Source organism: Staurois parvus, unplaced genomic scaffold, assembly GCF_062004578.1.
Source record: "Staurois parvus isolate SC_StPar_1 unplaced genomic scaffold, SC_StPar_1.0 ptg000315l, whole genome shotgun sequence".
Lineage (NCBI taxonomy): Eukaryota > Metazoa > Chordata > Amphibia > Anura > Ranidae > Staurois > Staurois parvus.
In genome coordinates this window covers 4,851,323-4,871,026 of record NW_028318111.1, presented here as the reverse complement: position 1 = coordinate 4,871,026, position 19,704 = coordinate 4,851,323, and the positions used below count along the sequence as shown (strand labels likewise).

The window sequence follows — 19,704 nt, the reverse complement described above, 5'->3', positions numbered from 1 at the left end:
ACCACGGTTGTGGTTTTCGCAGGACTTTCCTCATTACCTCTCCTGCCAGCATTTTACATATCTAGAAGTAAAGAAAGGATTGTCGGTTATTTTAAGCCAATTCCAATGGGTCTGGGATTAGCGTTTTGAAGCATTTCTGGGGTCTTCTGCTTCATCAGGAACTGTGGAATCTGTATCTACAAATTTTATTTCATAAAATGGGTTCAAATAACATCATAAATGCCAACCCCATCTTTGGAATCGGCTCGAGATAATTCTTTCTTGCAGCGAGATATATAAAATGGTGGTGGGGGGGCGGTAGTGTAGAAGACATAATTGTTGAAATCCTATCATTGAACATTTAGTAACACGTGAACATTCACACCTGAGCAGGGCAATTTTCAGGTGTTTGAGCTTGTTTTGCGTGTGCATACAAGCATTTTCTAAATTGGTTTATATCTGTATTTAAGCTCCAGGCATTTGTTTTAGGGAATGGAAAGTGCTAGGAGGGAGGAGACCATTTAGTGCAGACTTTATTTGAGCGTTTAAATTCTGTGGGGGCAAAACACCTAAATGTTCCTCAGCAATGGCTTATGTAGCTTTTGGCGCATCAGGCGTCATGCTACAGGCACCTGAGCGTTCATATGAGAGCGGCCATCATTACATTGCAATGGACTTTTTTTCTTTTTTTTTTTTTTGAGTTTGGGGTTGTAAGTTTCAAACTACAAAGCACTTGTGTATGAATGGGGTCTGAGCCTCTTGCACCTGGGGGCCTGGTGCTGTACGAGGTAACATTTGGGCGCATTTCCTTGCCCAGAAGCTACAGGTGCTGTATACAGCTGCCTGTTGAAATCAATGGCTGTATGTGGGTCTATTCCAGTAAACATTCACCCTGGATGCTGCTTGTTTTTTTTTACGTTGTATGGCCCCTGGCGCCCATGTGCATGAGGCCCATCTGTTTTAAGACCTGCAGAATCGCAATACAAATATTATCCCTTATGGAACACTGCTCCTCCATAGATATTTTGAGCATCATCACCATAGGACAGGAAATGTTACTGGCAGGATCACCAGATGAAAATCAATACTCCTAAATTGTTTACTTTTGGAGTTGAATGATGAGGTGTATCAGAGATTGGCGACATCTCCAGGTGTCCTCCACTGTCTGTGGTCAGCTTTATTCCCCTAGTTTATCTTCTTATCTGCATCTTATTAAAAACCGCCTTATCTGTAAAACTAGATGAGGCTTCATCCTTGTCTAGATTACCAAACAGCAGATTAGTAGCTTTCGTCACTTATTGTTCACTGCCAATATCTCTGTGCATAGAACCATCAGCAAACAGCGTAGATTCAGAATGGGGGGCCTCCGCGTAGGCCAGAGGCCGTATACAGAACCACTTAGATTAATGTACTTCAGCAGTTTACATTAGTGCAAGTGCCAAGTATGGGGGAGGGGGCTAGAGTCAGTTTAAAGTGATACTAAAGATTCACTTTATAACTTTTTTTTTTTTCTTGCCTGCTCCGAGTAATGGTTTTGCACAGAGCAGCCCCAATCCTTCTCTACCCGGGTGCCCCACTGGCGCTCCTGGCCTCTCCTCCCTGCTGAGTGCCCCCAGAGCAAGCTGCTTGCTCTGGGGGTCACGTGTGTGGTCGCTCATGACCCACCTCTGTGTGTCTGAGAGACAGAGCAAGGCCACACCTACACACACCTACGCCCACACACACACCTACGCCCACACACACACCTACGCCCACACACACACCTACGCCCACACACACACCTACGCCCACACACACACCTACGCCCACACACACACCTACGCCCACACACACACCTACGCCTACACACCACTAATCGCACACCACTAATCGCACACCACTAATCGCACACCACTAATCGCACACACCTACGCGCGCACACACCTACGCGCACACACACACCTACGCGCACACACACACCTACGCGCACACACACACCTACGCTCACACACACACCTACGCTCACACACACACCTACGCTCACACACACACCTACGCTCACACACACACCTACGCTCACACCCACACCTACGCTCACACCCACACCTACGCTCACACACCCACACCTACGCTCACACACCCACACCTACGCTCACACACCCACACCTACGCTCACACACCCACACCTACGCTCACACACCCACACCTACGCTCACACACCCACACCTACGTTCACACACCCACACCTACACACACACACCCACACCTACACCCACACCTACACACACACCCACACCTACACACACACCTACACACACACCTACACACACACCTACACCTACACACCTACACACACACCTACACCCACACCTACACACACACCTACACCCACACCTACACACCTACACACACACCTACACCCACACCTACACACCTACACCCACACCTACACACCTACACACACACCTACACACACACCTACACACCTACACACACACCTACACACCTACACACACACCTACACACACCTACACACACACCTACACACACCTACACACACACCTACACACACCTACACACACACCTACACACACCTACACACCTACATACACACACCTACACACCTACACACACACACCTACATACACACACCTACACACCTACACACACACACCTACACACACACACCTACACACCTGCACACACACCTACACACCTGCACACACACCTACACACCTGCACACACACCTACACTCACACACCTACACTCACACACCTACACTCACACACCTACACACACACACCTACACACACACACCTACACACACACACCTACACACACACACACCTACCTCACTGGCTTTGATTGGCAGCAGCAGGATTAATGGCTCTTGCTGCTGTGTATGAGGAGGGAGCATTTTTTAGAATGCATGAAGGTAGAAAACTTTCAGCCTTTAGAACCACTTTCAGGTTTAGGAGGGTGAGTTTGGAGAGTCAGATGTATAGGCACCACATTATTAGGGTCAGGTTGTGTTAGTGTAACTAAAAGCAAAACGTATTTAAGTTTTGGATAGAGTGGAGAGGGATTAGAACCCCTGTCAGTCAGTACCCCCCACCCCATTAAGGAGATTCACTCATTATTTCTCCTGTTTACCATTCTCATTGAAAGTGAAAAAAAAATCCCAAATTTGGGGTTGACACTGGAACAGTAATAGAGGGGAAATCTTCCAGTGGGGACACTAATTCTTTTGGCACACCAGGATTCCCTCACTTTGGAGGGATTTCTTTGCACTTCCTGTTTTGGCGGTGGGACAGAATGTGAAGGGAAGTCTGCCACGTAGGACAGAATTGTCAAAAACGGACAGGACAGGGGTTATAACCCTCTTACTCCAAAATGAGAAGAAAAGTTTTGCCTTTAGATACTGATTTATTATTGTGGTTTTTGTATTTGCTCATTTAGGTGTTTTTCAAATAATGAAGTACAGCCAAAGCACATTTGCCTGTACTTCTCCTATCAATCACAGGAGAGTGCAGTCTGTTCTGCACTCCTTTAACCCGTGTTCAGCTGACAGCAGGCTGAATTCAGAGAGCAGGGTGGTGACCTCAATCTGTTGCTTCTCATTCAGTGTACAGTTACCAGGGGGGGTGTTAGGTGCCCAGTCTGTATTGCTTAACTACAGTACAGAGAAGTCAAGTCACTGTGTGGCAGGGCTGTATAAATCTTGTGGCTGGGTGGATCGGAATAGAAATCTTTTAGGTAAAATATTTCCAATGTGTTTTTAGTGGCGTATTTGGCGGATTGCCTGGATTAAAGCTTCAAGTGCTTACTTCCCCAATGTTTTATGGTGTTAAATATGGGAAATTCTCATTACCTACTCTTTGGCTCCTGCTAGGCAGTGTTAATCATTGTGGGGGAGGGGGGAATGCTTTAATGTATTGTAGAGGATATTTTGGGATTTAATGGTATTAGGAAGCATTTAGCAGCAGCTTACTCTTGGCACTGAAAATGCACCTTATCTATATGATTAGACCTCCCCTGTCCTCTGTCATGTAAAATATTGCGAATTTGTGAAGTTTTAAAGAGGAACTCTAGTTCATTTTTTAGGAAAGGAAAAAAGTGTGTGTGTATATGGAGGGAAGCTTTTTTTTTTTTTTTTTTTTCCTTAATGCATTCTATGCATTAAGGTAAAAATATCCTCTGGGTGCAGCTGCCCCACCCCCACCCCTATTTACTGAAGCACCATCTCAATCCAGTAATGTGCATGCTCTCCCCGTTTCTCTTCATTGGCTTATTGGCTTACACAGCCACAAGAGCCATTGGCTCCTGCTGCTGTCAATCACAGCCAGTGTGGCAATGAGTGAGTGAGGGGTGGGGCCAAGCTATGCTCTGTGTGTGAATGGACATGGTCCATCCACAGGAGTGGAGCTTGGGTACCCCCATAGTAGCTTGCTATTGGGGGGCACTCGGGGGGGGGGGGGGGGAGCCAGGACTGCCAGTGGGGAACCCACAAAAAGAGGATTGGGGCTGCTTTGTGCAAAACCATTGCACAGAGCAGGTAAGTATAACCTGTTTGTGTGGTGTTGTGGATCGCTTTATAGGATACAGAGATAAAGAATACACACAGCCTATATTGTATATATTATATTAAATTCGCCCCCTTAAATGTTTTGTCTGAGCATTTTTATTTTTACGCACTTTAAGTTTTCCTCCATATGGTTCAGCCAGTAAGCCAACCAGACTGGACAAGTCTCTGCATTCATTTTCCTTTTTAATGGGGCATGAGTGAATAATATACCCTGTGGTTTTGGTTACAACACATAAGCTTACTCTTAGACCTACATCTCTGGGTTGGTGGCCAGTGGAACATGAGAATAAAAACTGAATTAAATAAAAATTTAAAATGTAAGTACTTTACTGTGTAAAAGTATTTACATGTATCTAGACATACACTATATTGCCAAAAGTATTGGTCGGCCTGCCTTTACACGCACATGAACGTTAATGGCATCCCAGTCTTGGTCCGTAGGGTTCAATATTGAGTTGGCCCCGCCCTTTGCTGCTATAACAGCTTCAACTCTTCTGGGAAGGCCATCCACAAGGTTTAGGAGGGTGTCTATGGGAAGGTTTCACCATTCTTCCAGAAGAGCATTTGTGAGGTCAGGCACTGATGTCGGGGGAGGAGGCCTGGCTCACAGTCTCCACTCTAATTCATCCCAAAGGTGTTCTATCGGGTTGAGGTCAGGACTCTGTGCAGGCCAGTCAAGTTCCTCCACCCCAAACTCGCTCCTCCATGTCTTTATGGACCTTGCTTTGTGCACTGGTGCGCAGTCATGTTGTAACAGGAAGGGGCCACTGTATCTGACTTTGTGCACACAGTTTTTACCTATTGACTCTGCAGACAGTTGGCGACTTCTGCGCACTGTGTGCTTCAGCATGCGCTGACCCCGCTCTATCATGTGACGTGGCCTACCACATGGTGGCTGAGTTGCTGTTGTTCCCAGTTGCTTCCACTTTGTTATAATCCCACTAACAGTTGGTCGTGGAATATTTAGTAGCCAGGAAATGTCACGGATGGACTTATTGCACAGGTGACAACCTATCACGGGACCACGCTTGAATTCACTGAGCTCCTAAGAACGACCCATTCTTTCACAAATGTTTGTAGAAGCAGTCTGCATGCCTCTGTGCTTGATTTTTTACACCTGTGGCCATGGAGGTGATTGGAACACCTGAATCCAATGATTTGGAGGGGTGTCCTAATACTTATGGCAATATAGTGTAGCTTAATCAAACTTCTCTAATCCGTTGATATATTATATCATCACCAAAAGGCCAGGCATAATATTCAGTATATGTAATCCTGCAGCCGTTCAGTAAGTGCCATTACTATAGTACGTCACATGTAGTGCTATGAAGAACACTTTCTGACCTTGTCATTGGGTATGGGAGCAAAGGGAGGGTGGGCAATCCCCAGGCTTTTCCTAGGTGGTGGCTCACAGGCCACAGTGAAGGAACACTCCTCATATTCTTCCAGGCATGCTGATCAGCTCCACATAAGCATTTAGAGAGAAAAATCATGAACGGTTCGCATTTCAGCCAGTTAATTACTCCATGTATGGCCAACTAAACCTCTAAAGGTGCCCTGGATAGCAGTTAAAACCTGATAGGTGTTCTAGCCCTTTCCACTCCAATCAAAACGGAACTTTCTTATCGGGCATCTTAGTGTTGCCTTGCAGGGCTGAGATGGAGCATTCGCTGGTTCCTCAGTGACCATTCTGCAGCTGCAGCCAATAATAGAGGATTTATGACACGTGGAATGATTTTTGCATAGAAGTTGTAAACTGCTTAAGCCACTGGAAACAACTTGTACGATTTATGGCTTGCCTCTGCCAGGCTTTTTGGTAAGCATAATATTTAACATAACTTAAAGCAGAGCTCCACCTAAAAGGGGAAGTTCCGCTTTAAGGACTGCTCCCCCGTTCCCCATTAAGAATTGACACCTTTGGGGGGCAGGAGGGGGAGCGGGTACCCAAATTTGACAGGTACCCGCAAACGGAAGGTGTCCTCCCTCCCTGTAGTCTTCTGGGACACGTGACGGGTCCCAGAAGACTAAAGGACCATTCATGAAGCACAGCGCTACTCGCGCATGCACAGTGGGTACCCGGCTGTGAAGTCACAAGCTGCACAGCTGGGTACCCACACTGAAGATGCCGGCCTCCTGGAATACAGGAAGGCCAGTGAAATGGGCTGCAGGGGACACACCGAGGGACAGGTAAGAGGCTGTTTTTTTAAAAGTAGCAGCTACAGTTTTTGTAGCTGCTGACATTTATTTTTTGACAGGGTGAGTGGAACTCCGCTTTAATGCCCATGTGCTGTTTAAACATATGAACACAGCTGTAATGGTTTTCTTTCAAATTAATGTTCACCTTTGTCACACTTCCTGCTTGTACTGGGCTTGTTTACGGGGCATAACTTCATCCAGGTGATTTAAACATTGAGTCAACATTAGATGAAACTTGTTAGAGCAACAGTTCTAATTTCTGCAATATACAGTCATGGCCAAAAATCTTGGCACCCCTGCATTTCTATCAGATAATGCACCACTTTGCCCAGGAAATTGTTGTAATTACAAATGTTTAGGCATTTTTATGTTTATTTCTTTTTGTTTGTATTGGTATGACACAAAGTGGAGAAACAACAAGCCAAATCTGACACATTCCAAGCAAAACACCAAGAATGGACAGGACAAAGTTCTTCAAAACTGTACTCCAAAATAGGAAGGATTCCAAGGTTGTGATGCTTCTGTAATTTGTAACTAAACTCACCTGTATGAATTAACAGGTGCTGACAATATAGAAATTACACCGGCAACCAGTGAAACATTGACTCAACCTTTCTGTTGTGTGTCTGTGTGCCACATGGAGAAGAGAGAGAGCAGCAAAGAATTGTCTGAGGAACAAAAATTGTGGAAAAGCATGGCCAATCTCAAGGTTACATGTCCATCTCCAGAGATCTTAATGTTCCTGTGTCCACTGTGTGCAACATTCTCAAGAAGTTTACATGGCACTGTAACTAATCTCCCTGGATGTGGACAAAACAGAAACATCGATCAAAGTTTGCAACGAAGGATTGTTTGGTGAATAAAGAATCTCAATCAATTTCCAGACAGTCAAGCTGTCCTTCAGGCACAGGGTACAACAGTTTGTACTATTCGTTGCCATCTCAATGAAAAGGGACGTTCTGGTAGGAAACCCAGGAGGACCCCACTGCTGACACAAACGTAAAAAAACAAAATTGGAGTTTGCCAAAACTTACCTGAGGAAGCCAAAATCCTTTTGGGAGAATGTGCTGTGGACAGACAAGACAATATTACAGAGTTTTTGGTAAAGCTCATCATTCTGCTGGTTTCAGAAAAAGCAATGAGGCCTTTAAAGAAAAGAATGCAGTCCCTACAGTCAAACATGATGGCGATTCTCTGATGTTTTGGGGTTGCTTTGCTGCTTTAGGCACTGGATGTCTTGACCGTGTGCATGGCATTATGAAAGCTACATACTACCAAAGAATTCCGGGGTGAAATGTAGGGCCCAGTGTCAGAAAGTTGGGTCTCCATCAGAGGTCGTACAGCAGGGCAATGACCCAAAGCACACGTCAAAAAGCACCCAGAAATGGTTTCATACTAAGTGCTGAAGAGTTCTGAACTGGCCAGCAATGAGTCCAGGTCTCAATCCCATAGAGCACATGAGAGATCTCACAACAGCATTTGGGAAAAGGAACCCTTCCAATCTGAGAGACCTGGAGCAGTTGGTGTAAGAAGAGTGCTCCAAAATTCCACTAGAGAGGTGGAAGAAACTTAATGATGGTTACAGGAAGCCATTGATGTCACTTATTTTTTCCAAGGGTTCTGCTACCAAATATTAAATTGAGGGTGCCAATAATTTTATACACTCCATTTTTGGGGGTTTCATGGAATGTGTCAGATTTGACTTTTTGTTTCTCCACTTTTTTTTGTCATACCAATACAAACAAAAGAAATAAACATGAGAATCCCTAAACATTTGTAATTGCAACAATTTTCTGGACGAAGTGGTGCATTATCTAACTGAAATTGCTGGGTTTTTCCAGTCGGTTATTACATTTTTCAACCTATTTTACATCTGTGTCCTTCTGACTCATCCCACTCTTTGATACAGATACTGAACAATGACTACTGCCTCCTCTGCATTCTTACCCATAATCCCTTGTCGTATTATTGGTGTAGTCACAATGCTGTCACGCAATTCTGGTGGTCCTCAGCTGCCATCTGGTGTGAAATTGTGCAGTCAGCTCTTTTTACCTGTGCTCATCTAGTGCCATCTTCTATTTTGCAGGATAAGAACACTTATTTGGACATCATCCACACCTATATGGAGGTACATGGTACTGTACATGAGAAGGGTACGGTCCATATGCCCAATTATGTGAAGAATCATGGGATCTTGAGTGGTCGAGACCTGCAGTTCCTGCTCCGGGAAACTAAAGTGAGTTGTCTGTTTCTTCAGTGAGGTTTCGTGGCAACTAGGTGTACAGTGATCACACACGGATGGGTTTGCAACTGTAGTTGCAATGTACATAATTATGGAAGCTGAATGTATAAATAGAACATAGGCCCAACACGAAGATAAAACTGCCCTTGACAGCTAAAAGTAGATGGGAAGAGCTATCTGCACTGATCTTTCAAGGCATGTGTGGGATTCACTTGGCACCTGCTTTTAAAGTGGAACTCTAATCAAATGGCAAAAAAAGTTGACATATTTAAAGCTGTAGCTTTACTTACTTGCCAAAGGATTGGTAAAGTAGAATTATAAAGCAGGCCACACAATTCTACTGAAATTCGGAAATGCTACTGTGCTTAGAATCCCTCACCACTTAAACTAATCTATAATACCTTAAAGTGAAAGCGGCTACTATAAACCTTTAAAACATTAACACGAAATAAAAAGAAAAAACTAATTTTCTCCAGGCAGTGCTTTCAGCTAAAATAATTGATGAAATAAATTGCCCAGTAATAAGCGAAAATAACAAACCTTTACAGTGAATGCTTTAAGTCCAAAATAATTTCAAAAAAATGTCTTTTTCAATCGGACCTTTTCATGCATTCAAATTGCCCAGTGCTTCTTATTCTTCAAATCCACTTCACCACAGTTTGAACAGTGACATTCACTCCCCTTACGGTTCAACTCTCACCAGCTCCTTTTGCCTCTCATTTTACTGTTTTGGAATTTAACCCCTTGACGCCAACGTAACACAAATATGTGGCCTCACAGAACTGGGCTTTTTTCCGTGGGGCCGCATATTTGTCTTTTTTTGTTGGGAGCGCGCCGCACAGCGTGCTCCCAGCACAAAGACCGCGGTGTCACTGAGAACCCCGGGTCCCGTTTTAACGATCGTAACCCCCGATTCCAGGTCACACGATCGCTGTGGTGGCCTCTGATTGGCTGTTACAGTGATTAGTCACTGTACAGCCCGGCCCCCTTGTTTTTTTTTCTCTCTATGAATGGAGATAGATCCTGGCAGAGAGAGGAAAAAAAAAGTTTGTAAAAAAAATATTAAAGAAGTATTAAAAAATAAAATACTTAGATCAAGGTTTGATCTAGTTCAGTGCTAGGGTTAGTGTTTGGGTCAAGGTCAAAGGTCAGGATTTTTTTTTTAAATAGTGTCTGTCAGTGTGTTTTTAGGTAAAAAAAAAAAAAAGACAAAAACAAAATTATTTTTATTATTATACAGGATTTATATAGCGCCAACAGTTTGCTCAGCGCTTTGATGCACACTAATGTTTCTAGGCTGTACTGCGGGTACAAACAATAAATAACATACACATATAAGCTATCGCTGCGATCGTCAAGAGCTGTAGAATTTCTTTTGAGTTGTTCTTTGGTGGTAGGTTATGGTAGTAACAAGAAACACACAGCTAAATAAAAAAAAAAATTGTTTTTTACTATTTTGGGCAAGTTTTCCTTTGATAATAAAAATAAAAAAAAATCAGGAGATATCCATTACCATTTACCACCAAATGAAAGCCCAATTTCTCCTGAAAAAAACGCGGTATAATTCACCCGGGTGTTCAAAGTAGTTGTGATGATATGCACGGTTTTACTAACGCATGTCAATGTTGCAAAATTGTGCTTAGGCATTTAGATGTGTTTTACCCTTTAGGCGTGAAGGGGTTAAGTATTCACTGTGAAGGTTGATATTTTCACCTATCACTGGGTGATTTTATAGCATCAATTGTTTTAGTTGAAAGCACTGCCTGGAGAAGAATTGAGTTTTTTTCTTTCTTTCATACTATTATACTACTTTCTTTCCTGCAACCAAAGGTTTGCAGGAAAATTGCTTGATTCTTCCAACATAGTATTGATGGGGGTAAAACTCTCCTGCAGCACTATTGTGTTCTGCCGACAGGGAGCCTTCCCTGCTCCAGAACACAGTGTTCACTGCTGGTGGCTATAGTCGCCGGCAGTGGTCAAAAGGAAAAAAAAAACAAGCTGGTTGTACTGAAGTTGATCAATGGAACGACTTCAATACAACCAGCCTGCCAATAGATGGGATCGATTTGATCCATCTATGGCTGGCTTAAGTTTTGTGGTTCACACAATGCATAGCCAGGCAGGTGACACCAGTGTTTCCCTATTCAAGTTTACTGTGTCCTGTGAGGCCTACCTGATTATTGGGAAAATGAATAAGCAAAGATTCTGCTGATTATTCAGTTAATATGGTTGGAGGTAAGTAACATTGATAAGTTTCAAAGCTGAATCTGAGACCTGGGTGATACCCACCTGACTCTCTAAGGTGGAAGAGGTGTGTGAATCACTGGACTGGACAAACAGAGTAAAAAATACTTTGGTGATGTGCTTGGATGTCAACTTTTTTTTCATTAAAGCCCAGCTATGGGTTCAAGAACCTTCCCAGGCGTAGATTAGTAAGCTTGCTTCCGCTGCCAATCTTCATTCATAAAGGCAAAACTAGTTTCAACGTGATGAACAGTACAGCTCCTGCTATGCTTTTGGGCCACTGCAGATGGAAATTCTGCAGGTCTCGGACCCCAGAGCTGCGGTTATATCTGTCTCCCTCTTCCGGAAGATCACAAATTAAGTCGGAGACCATTTGCTTTGTGAATGACTAGGTGAAGAGGGGGTCAGAGACATGAACAACATATCAACAGGGGTATACTTGCAGTGCTTCATCCATAGAGACGTCAAAGTACAGCAGGAGCTGTAACCATTGGACATGTAAGCAAATGTTTACCTCTGAGTCTGCGTACGTGGAAAGGTTCTTGTGACCTGTCGTGCTCCTTTCCTTTTATGATCAGTTTACTTTGAACAGAGACAAGTTCACTTTTGTGGATCCAAGCCGTAGTAGTCTCCATGCAATTAGACATATGCTGTTGTATTCATTTCAGACAAAAGGACTTGCGTGAGTCCAAGTAACCAGGATACTGAAGTACCAACATAAGCACCACCTGGGAATCTGTTTTTCTATCCAGTTTATAAGTTCAAAAGAACCTGAGAAAAAGGCCAATGGTGTTGTGTATTTTATACATACAAAACAATGCATTCCTCTGCATGGAAAGGTGCAGATATGTCTAGTGTGTCACAATGGCAGGGTTTTTTGACTGTTGGGTTTATAAGAAGTAGGGACTAGTAGAAAACCAATACCGGGTTTTTTATTGGCGAGTACAGGTGCCAATAAATAATAATTGCCAGTACCAATACTTTGCGGTGTGATTTGTGTTAATGGATGCAAATTGCACAGCAAAGAATAGCATGTGATTTGAACAAAAATGCAATTCCTCTCCAAATCGCATGCGCTTTCCCCACTGCTCCTGTGTGAACCCGGGCATGTCATAGCCAGAGTTCACACTGGAGCAGTGGGTGAAACCTCCTTGCAGGCATCCCATGCTGCGTGTCGGTGGTAGGAGAGAAGAGGAAGCAGCTGGGATTTGAAATCCCCACTGCTTTCTTTCCTCGCCTTGCAGCAATGACCGGTCAGGCTAGACAGCATCTGATTGGTTAGCTGCTGACCAATCAGATGCCGTCTAGAACTGACTGAGTAGGTCCGCCTTATGCCACCAAAACAGCCCTAACCCATCAAGACATGGACTCCACTAGACCTCTGAAGGTATGTTGCCGTCAGGACCCCTGATAAGGGGTTATCCCTGGCCCTTCTGTAGGGGGCCCGGCTGGAGAAGGTGGCCTGGGCAGCTGACAAGTCCATCTGCAGCTGCTAAATTCCATTGTTGGCCTCCTGTCAGTCTGCTCCACAAGTTTGACACTTTCAAGTTTCCTTCTGTGTACATATGATTGCAACTTTGTTTCTCTCCTCTCCCCCAGGCTGCTGACCCCTTTCTGTTCACTGATACAAACCTCTCTTTCCTTATACAACTTGACCCCCTCCCCCCCACTGTCATCACCTATTCCCTATACATCACTGCTCAACTCTTTTTATTTATTTACTGATCTAGTTAATGTCTAGTTTCCTATCACTTACAGCTCAAATCTAGCATTATGATAAGATTCCTAACTCGCTACTAGTCTGATTGAATTCACAATTCCTGGTCAGTCCCGTTCCCTTACCTATAATAACCTTTAGAGCCAGTTCACACTCCATGCGTTTCAGTTGCTTTTTTTCTGCATCCAAAATGCACAGAAAGTAGGTTATATGGTGATCAATGTCACAGTTTACATCAGTGCTTTCAGTTTCGGTTGCAGAAAAAAAAAGTAGAACAGGCTACATTTTGTTCTGCACAGAACTGTACTGGAACACGTTAAAATGCATCAAAAATACACTGGAATGCACATGTCCCTATTTAAATTAAAGAAAAAGAGGGGAAAAATGAACTGGAATGCATACAAAACACACTGGAATGCATCAAAAACATGCATGCAAAAACGTATCCGGAACACATCTAGACTGCATTTCTATAGTGTGAACCGGCCCTTAGGACTTGTTCACACCATTTGTGGTGCAGAAACGCATGAATTTTCCTGCACAGCATAGAAATGCAATGCCCTTTTGCAGATGTGCGCAGGTACCATGAATACTTAAACACATTTAGTAAACACAGACGCATTCACAGCCACCAAAACGCATGGTACCACACTACTGTGTGGTTAGGTGCAACACACTTTTAAAATAATACCCCTTTAGTATTTTTGCATGTTCCCACATGGTAGGCAGCCCATTGAAATTAATGGGCTGAGGAAAAAAAAATTGTCAAAAATGCCACATTCACACTGGCCTGTACAGCATGAATGAGTGGGTTGTTCACATGGCTGGAGCCACCTGTTACGCTATGGGGACACAGCAGCTGTATGAACACAGGTTTTAATCTGACAGGTGTGCAGGTGTGGGGAAGTGGCCCTGAATGCTCACTGTCTGAGTTCAGGGCTGTACACCTGCACCCATATGCCTGTCAAATTAGGACCTGCAGCATTTCTATAGTGTAACATAGGTTGCCTGCAAACTGCTCCAAGCGGCTTCAGCCACAAAAAAAAATGATTCACACTTTACAGGCCACAGCACCCATATCAATGAGCCCCAAGACCTCAATTACACACAGAGCTTTTTTTTTTTTAATTAACTCAGTACGGTTTTATCATTTTAGATTTAACAGGAATTTTGGGATTGTGTACATTAATGTTTTTAGTGTATTTTTACCATAAATATAATTTTGAGATTTTCTCTGGCGGTGGGGGGGCCCTGTCGGGTAGGCTGTATGGGGCCCCGTGATATCGAACACCTGCCCTGGCTGTAGTATCTGGTACCAAGCCGTCAGTAGCAGATCCTTTTAAGTCCTGTAAGCTGCAAAGTGGAAACTCCATGGATCGGACTTCCCATACTGCATCCTGGAGCTCTCTTGCCCAGGTAAGTGACACACATGCACCCGGACATCCAGTACATAGGGACATCTTCCATTGCTCTGTGGTCCAGTTCTGATGCTCACGTGCCCATTGTAGGTGCTATTGGCTGTGGACATGGGTCAGCACAGGTACCCCTCACCGGTCTGCGACTATGCAGCTGCATACACAACAAACTGCAATTTACTGTGTGCTCTGACATCTTTCTATTGGAACCAACATTAACATTTTCAGCAATTTGAGCTCCAGTAGATCTTCTATTGGATTGGACTACACAGGTTAGTCCGTGCTCCCTATGTGCATCAGTGAGCCTTGGCTGCCCATGACCCTGTCGCCAGTTCACCAATTTTCCTTCTTGACCACATTTGGTTGGTCCTGACCACTGCAGACTAGGAACACCCCACAAAAGCTGCAGTGTTGAAGTTGCTCTGACCCAGTCGTCTAACAAAAGGCCAAAACTGTAATGGCTAAAGTCACTCAAAACCTTATGCTTGGCCATTTTTTTCTGCTTTCAACACATCAACTTTGGGGACAGGTTCACTTGCTGCCCAATATATCCCACCCATTTTCAGCTGCCATTGTAACAAGATAATTGTTCACTTTACCGGTCAGTGGTCATAATGTTGTGGTTGATCAGTTGTATGCTCAACTTTAATGGACTTCCTTCCCCATCACTGCGGATCACAGCTAAAGTGTTGGCTTCATATAAATGAGCAAAATGGTATAATAACAGTGTGGGTGTTTGGCAAAAGTGACAGCTTATATAGGAGTTTGCTGTCTTTACAAAATCTACATATTGGAAAGTCGGAGTGTGGGTTTCATTTTAGGTTGTGGTCAGGTTTTTGTAAAATGTGTCATTGATGTGGTTCACGATGATCTCTAAAGACCGGATGTACAATATATGGTTTACAGGCGAGCAGATTGTGCTGTAACCAATAATAGCACTTGTGTGTTCTGAGCATAATGCTTCACTAATCCCGTCTATTTACTCCTCTAATACCTTATAGTGCTATGCAAGCAGATCACAACGGCTACTCCTCTCCAATCAAAATAAGACTTTCCCTGTGTCATTGAATGAGTAAATAGCACTGCATTGTGTGCAAATAATAACATTTATTCCCTTAAGAGCTGGACAGAACATTATACATATCAATTTAAAGCTGTACAAGGGTATAATAATAGTTTATAATACTCGTTTATAATACACCATTGTATGCTAATGTTGTTGCATACACTTAGAACACAAATGCTGGGATGATGAAAAGAGAGCCTGTGTTTCACATTTTATTGAATTTGTGCACAGAAAAAGATGTTAATAAGGAGCTTTATATTTTGGGAATTATCTGCCACAATGAGACCATTTGTGACCTTCTAAGGAAAATATATGGTGTGAATCTGCATCTCCCACACAGGACGTTTTTCCCATTTGGAAATCTCACTCTCTGGTAACCTCAGGGAAGTATCTCCCTGGCAGCCCTGTTAGTAACATCTGCAGTGCACTGTCAACTTCTGTATAGTGACTGATATATTTAATAAGTGTGTGTGTGTGTGTGTATATATATCTATAGATATATATATCTATATAGAGAGAGAGAGAGATAGGGATGGATATATATACACACACACACACACACACACACACACACACACACACACACACACACACACACACACACACACACACACACACACACACTCATATGCTGTATGGCCAAAATTTTATGGACCCCTGACCATCACCTACTACCTATATGGCTAAAAGAATGCGGACACCCCTCCAGACGAAGTTCAAGAGTTTCCATTGAAGGGTACTGTTAATGCTGCAGCATACAAATACATTTTAGACAACTGTGCACTTCCAACTTTTGTGGTAACAGTTCAAGGAATATTGCGGTATGACTGCTCTGTACACATGTTTAGGTCTATAAAGACATAGTTTGATGTGTTTGGTGGGGTGAAATCCAGTGGCCTTCACAGAGCCCTGAACACCTTCGGGATATATTGGAACATTGATGACAAGCCATGTCTTCTCATCTAACATCAGTATCTGATGTTAGGTCAGGTACCTCACTAATGTTGTTTTAACTGAATTGACACAAACTGCCATAAACACTCCAAAATCTGGTGGTAAGCCTTCCAAGAAGAGTGAAAGTTATAGCTGCAAGTGGGCCAACTCCATATTAATGCGATTTTGAAGGCAAAAAAAAATTATCCATGTTCTACTTACCTGCTCTGTATAATGGTTTTGCACAGAGCAGCCCCGATCCTCCTCGGTTCCCCTGCCGGTGCTCCTGGCCCCTCCCTCCAGTCGAGTGCCCCCAGAGCAAGCAGCTTGCTCTGGGGCACCGAGCAGGTGCACACCGCAGCCGCTGCTCTGTGTCCATTCACACACAGCCTGGCTCCGCCCCCGCACTTCTGCTCTCTCCTCATTGGCTCACTGGCTGTGATTGACAGTTGCGGGAGCCAATGGCACTCGCTACTGTCTCATCCAATGAAGAGAGAGACACGCGGGACAGCTGAGGCTCTCGTGCACAGCACTCTGGGGCAGATATGCTGCACACAGGTTTTTTTTTTTTATTTTTTTACCTTGATGCATAGCAGGCATCAAGGTAAAAAAAAAAAAAAAAAAACCTCGAGCCTTTACAACCACTTTAATGGCCATAGTTTTGGAATGGGATACCCACAAATTTACTCATCTCCTGCCTTGACTACTGCAACTTCCCCCTTGTTGGCCTACCTTTACAGATGTTGTCATCTCCTTCAGTCCAACAGGAATGCTGCTGCCAAACTCTTCCAGCTTAACAAATGTTCATTGTCTACCCACCCCTCCCTGTCAATCTATCCATTCACCATACCTTTAAAATTCCAACTCCTTACAACTTATAAAGCCATTTACAACTCTTTCCCCAGATCCATCAACAACTTCCTCTCAAAATATCACCCAAATAGTCCTTTTCAATCCTATCACAAACTCCTTCTCTATAGCTCCTTCGTCACCTCCTCCCATCATTTTGAACTCTCTACCCCAATCTTTCCACCTATCTTCTACCCTGTCTGCCTAGGTGATCCCTAGAAACTCATCTCTTTAAGGAACATTATCCCCACTCCATCTAAATACTTTACTTCTAAGTTCTCCATCAGCTTATCCCTCACAGTTATTACCTTTTGGATCACTTGCCATACTCTTTTAGATTGTAAGCTCTCTCGATCGGGGTCCTGCTAACCCTCTTGCTTTGAATTGTTTAGTAACTGTTCTGTCCCACTTTATTTTGTAAACCTTTGCAAACTGTGCTATATAAATCCTGTATCATAATGAGGTGTAATAGGTATCCACAAACCTTTTGGCCATGGTGAATATTCCCATCTAGATTATATCTATTAGGTTTTAGGGTTCCCAGTGCAATAATGTTAAGGGTCCAATGCCTTTGAAAGCTACTGACCTTCTGAATTGCAGTTCGGTTATTGGCCTGAGAAATGTCATGGGGTGGGGGTCACTTGGTTAGTTGAGCTGTTTCAAGCAGAGGTCCTGGTCTAGTGGTCATATGACATGTCAGCAGCATGTATACAGTTTACACAGAGAGAGCAAAAGAAAGGGCTTGGCCTGGGGCACTGGTATTTAACTGTTGCTTGCTGCTGGTATTTATCATCAAGTAAAACCCTCTATAGAGGCCAAGATCGAAGTATTACACCCAGGGCCGTGGATAAGGGAGTACCACCAGCCCTCCTGTACGGGGCCCAGGCAAATGGGTGAATTGGATGTGGGCAAGGAGGGTGATCATTATGGCGTGGGGGTGGTCGTTACCAATCCCCTGTATGGCTCTCTGCAGTAGCTGAAAGCTGGCCTCTTTTCCTCTTCCTCCCTTTGGTTTTAGCTGCTGCAGAGAGCTATACAGGGGATTGGTTTCCAGTAACTGCATCCCCTCACATTTACTGGCCTCTTTCCCGAATGAACACAAGGAGTGATCTATACCTATCACTCACTGTGTTCATTCATAACTGAAGCATAGTATACTGTGTTTTGTTTTTGTTTGTTTTTTTATGGGGAGGGGAGGGCCGGGCCCTGTCAGGTTGACTCTATGGGGCCCTGTGGTTTCTAACCGCAGCCTTGATTACACCAAAGTGCTGATGTATGAGAACTGTAGTATTCAAGCCATTTAAAGGACCTGTTATTCAGGTGTACTGTGCACAGACAGCTGTGTTGGGCAATATTGACTGTAGCCTGCCTTCTTCATAAGTAATCCAAATATTAGAAGGTTCACAGGAGTACAATCTGGCATCACTGAGCCATTTAGGAAGATTCAGAAGTGACAAAAACCTTTGGCATGTAGTTTAGAAATTCTTTAATGAATATTTGTCATTCCATTGTACAATCTAATAATGGCTTTCACACGAATAATTGTTTACACAATTATGGAATGTGGATTAGAGCGATCCTGTCACCAGACCATTTATTTAAACAAAAATCTTCCTATAGGATTATATAGGCATTTTATTGTGTTTGCTTCTCCCCGGCAGCTGCTTTTAAAGGCACATTTAACATTTAACAGGGCATGTACGCTACATCACATTAAAGGTTAAGTTCACCTTTTCGAAAAAAAAAATGCACATTTTTTGTAAGTAAAAAGTGCATTTATTTTTTTCCTTAAGGAGCCTGCAGAGCATTGCACCCATGATCAGCAGATTGCACGTGTAATGTCTGACTCCTGTAGACTCTTCTTGGCAGGCAGGTACTTGAGAGCAGGAAGATAAATGAACTACAAGAGCGCTCACCAGTGCCATCTAGGTTAAATGAGAACTACAAGCCGCCAGTAGCAACGGTACTTGTAGCCTACCCATTCACAGGAAACGGTGACTGAATGATGATGCGGCGGTGTGGGTGGCGTATCACATGGTTGTGCGGTTCAGATTTTGATAGCATGGGGTGCGGGAGAGGAGAGGATCCTCCATCTGCCTTCCGGGGGGGGGGGGAATCTGGGGGGGTGGGGAGAGTGTGCATGTTGCACACTAAAAAGGGGTGGAACATGTTCCAAAGGTGAACGTATACTTTAAAGCTGTTTTGTGGAAGATGGGTTTCATTTACAGGTGTTGTACAAAAAAAAAATGGCAACACTAAATGATTTGCAGGTGTGAAAGTGATGACATGTTTTGCATTGAAAGCGGAAGTGATGTAACATATTTTTGCTTCTGCTGTGTGATGAGACACCTAGCGAACAGGTGGGAAGCCTCACCTTCCTCATTTACTGTGTGCGCTGCTAGTATGGAGTCATGTCAGAGCTTACTGTGCTTCAAAAGGCAAATTATTGGTGTCACTTGGTGCCTTTGTGATTGATGTTGTCAATTTATTTGCCGTGT

General features: G+C 43.7%; 1 protein-coding gene across 1 annotated transcript in view; it reads left to right on the top strand.

The window, feature by feature from the left end:
* The window catches only part of MGAT5 (alpha-1,6-mannosylglycoprotein 6-beta-N-acetylglucosaminyltransferase), a 183,546-nt gene that overhangs the window by 130,792 nt on the left and 33,050 nt on the right, over positions 1-19,704 (top strand). The window contains exon 11 of the mRNA XM_089683607.1: positions 8,827-8,976. Within this exon, the coding sequence (XP_089539733.1) occupies positions 8,827-8,976 (150 nt within the window). The remainder of the gene's footprint in view (positions 1-8,826; positions 8,977-19,704) is intronic.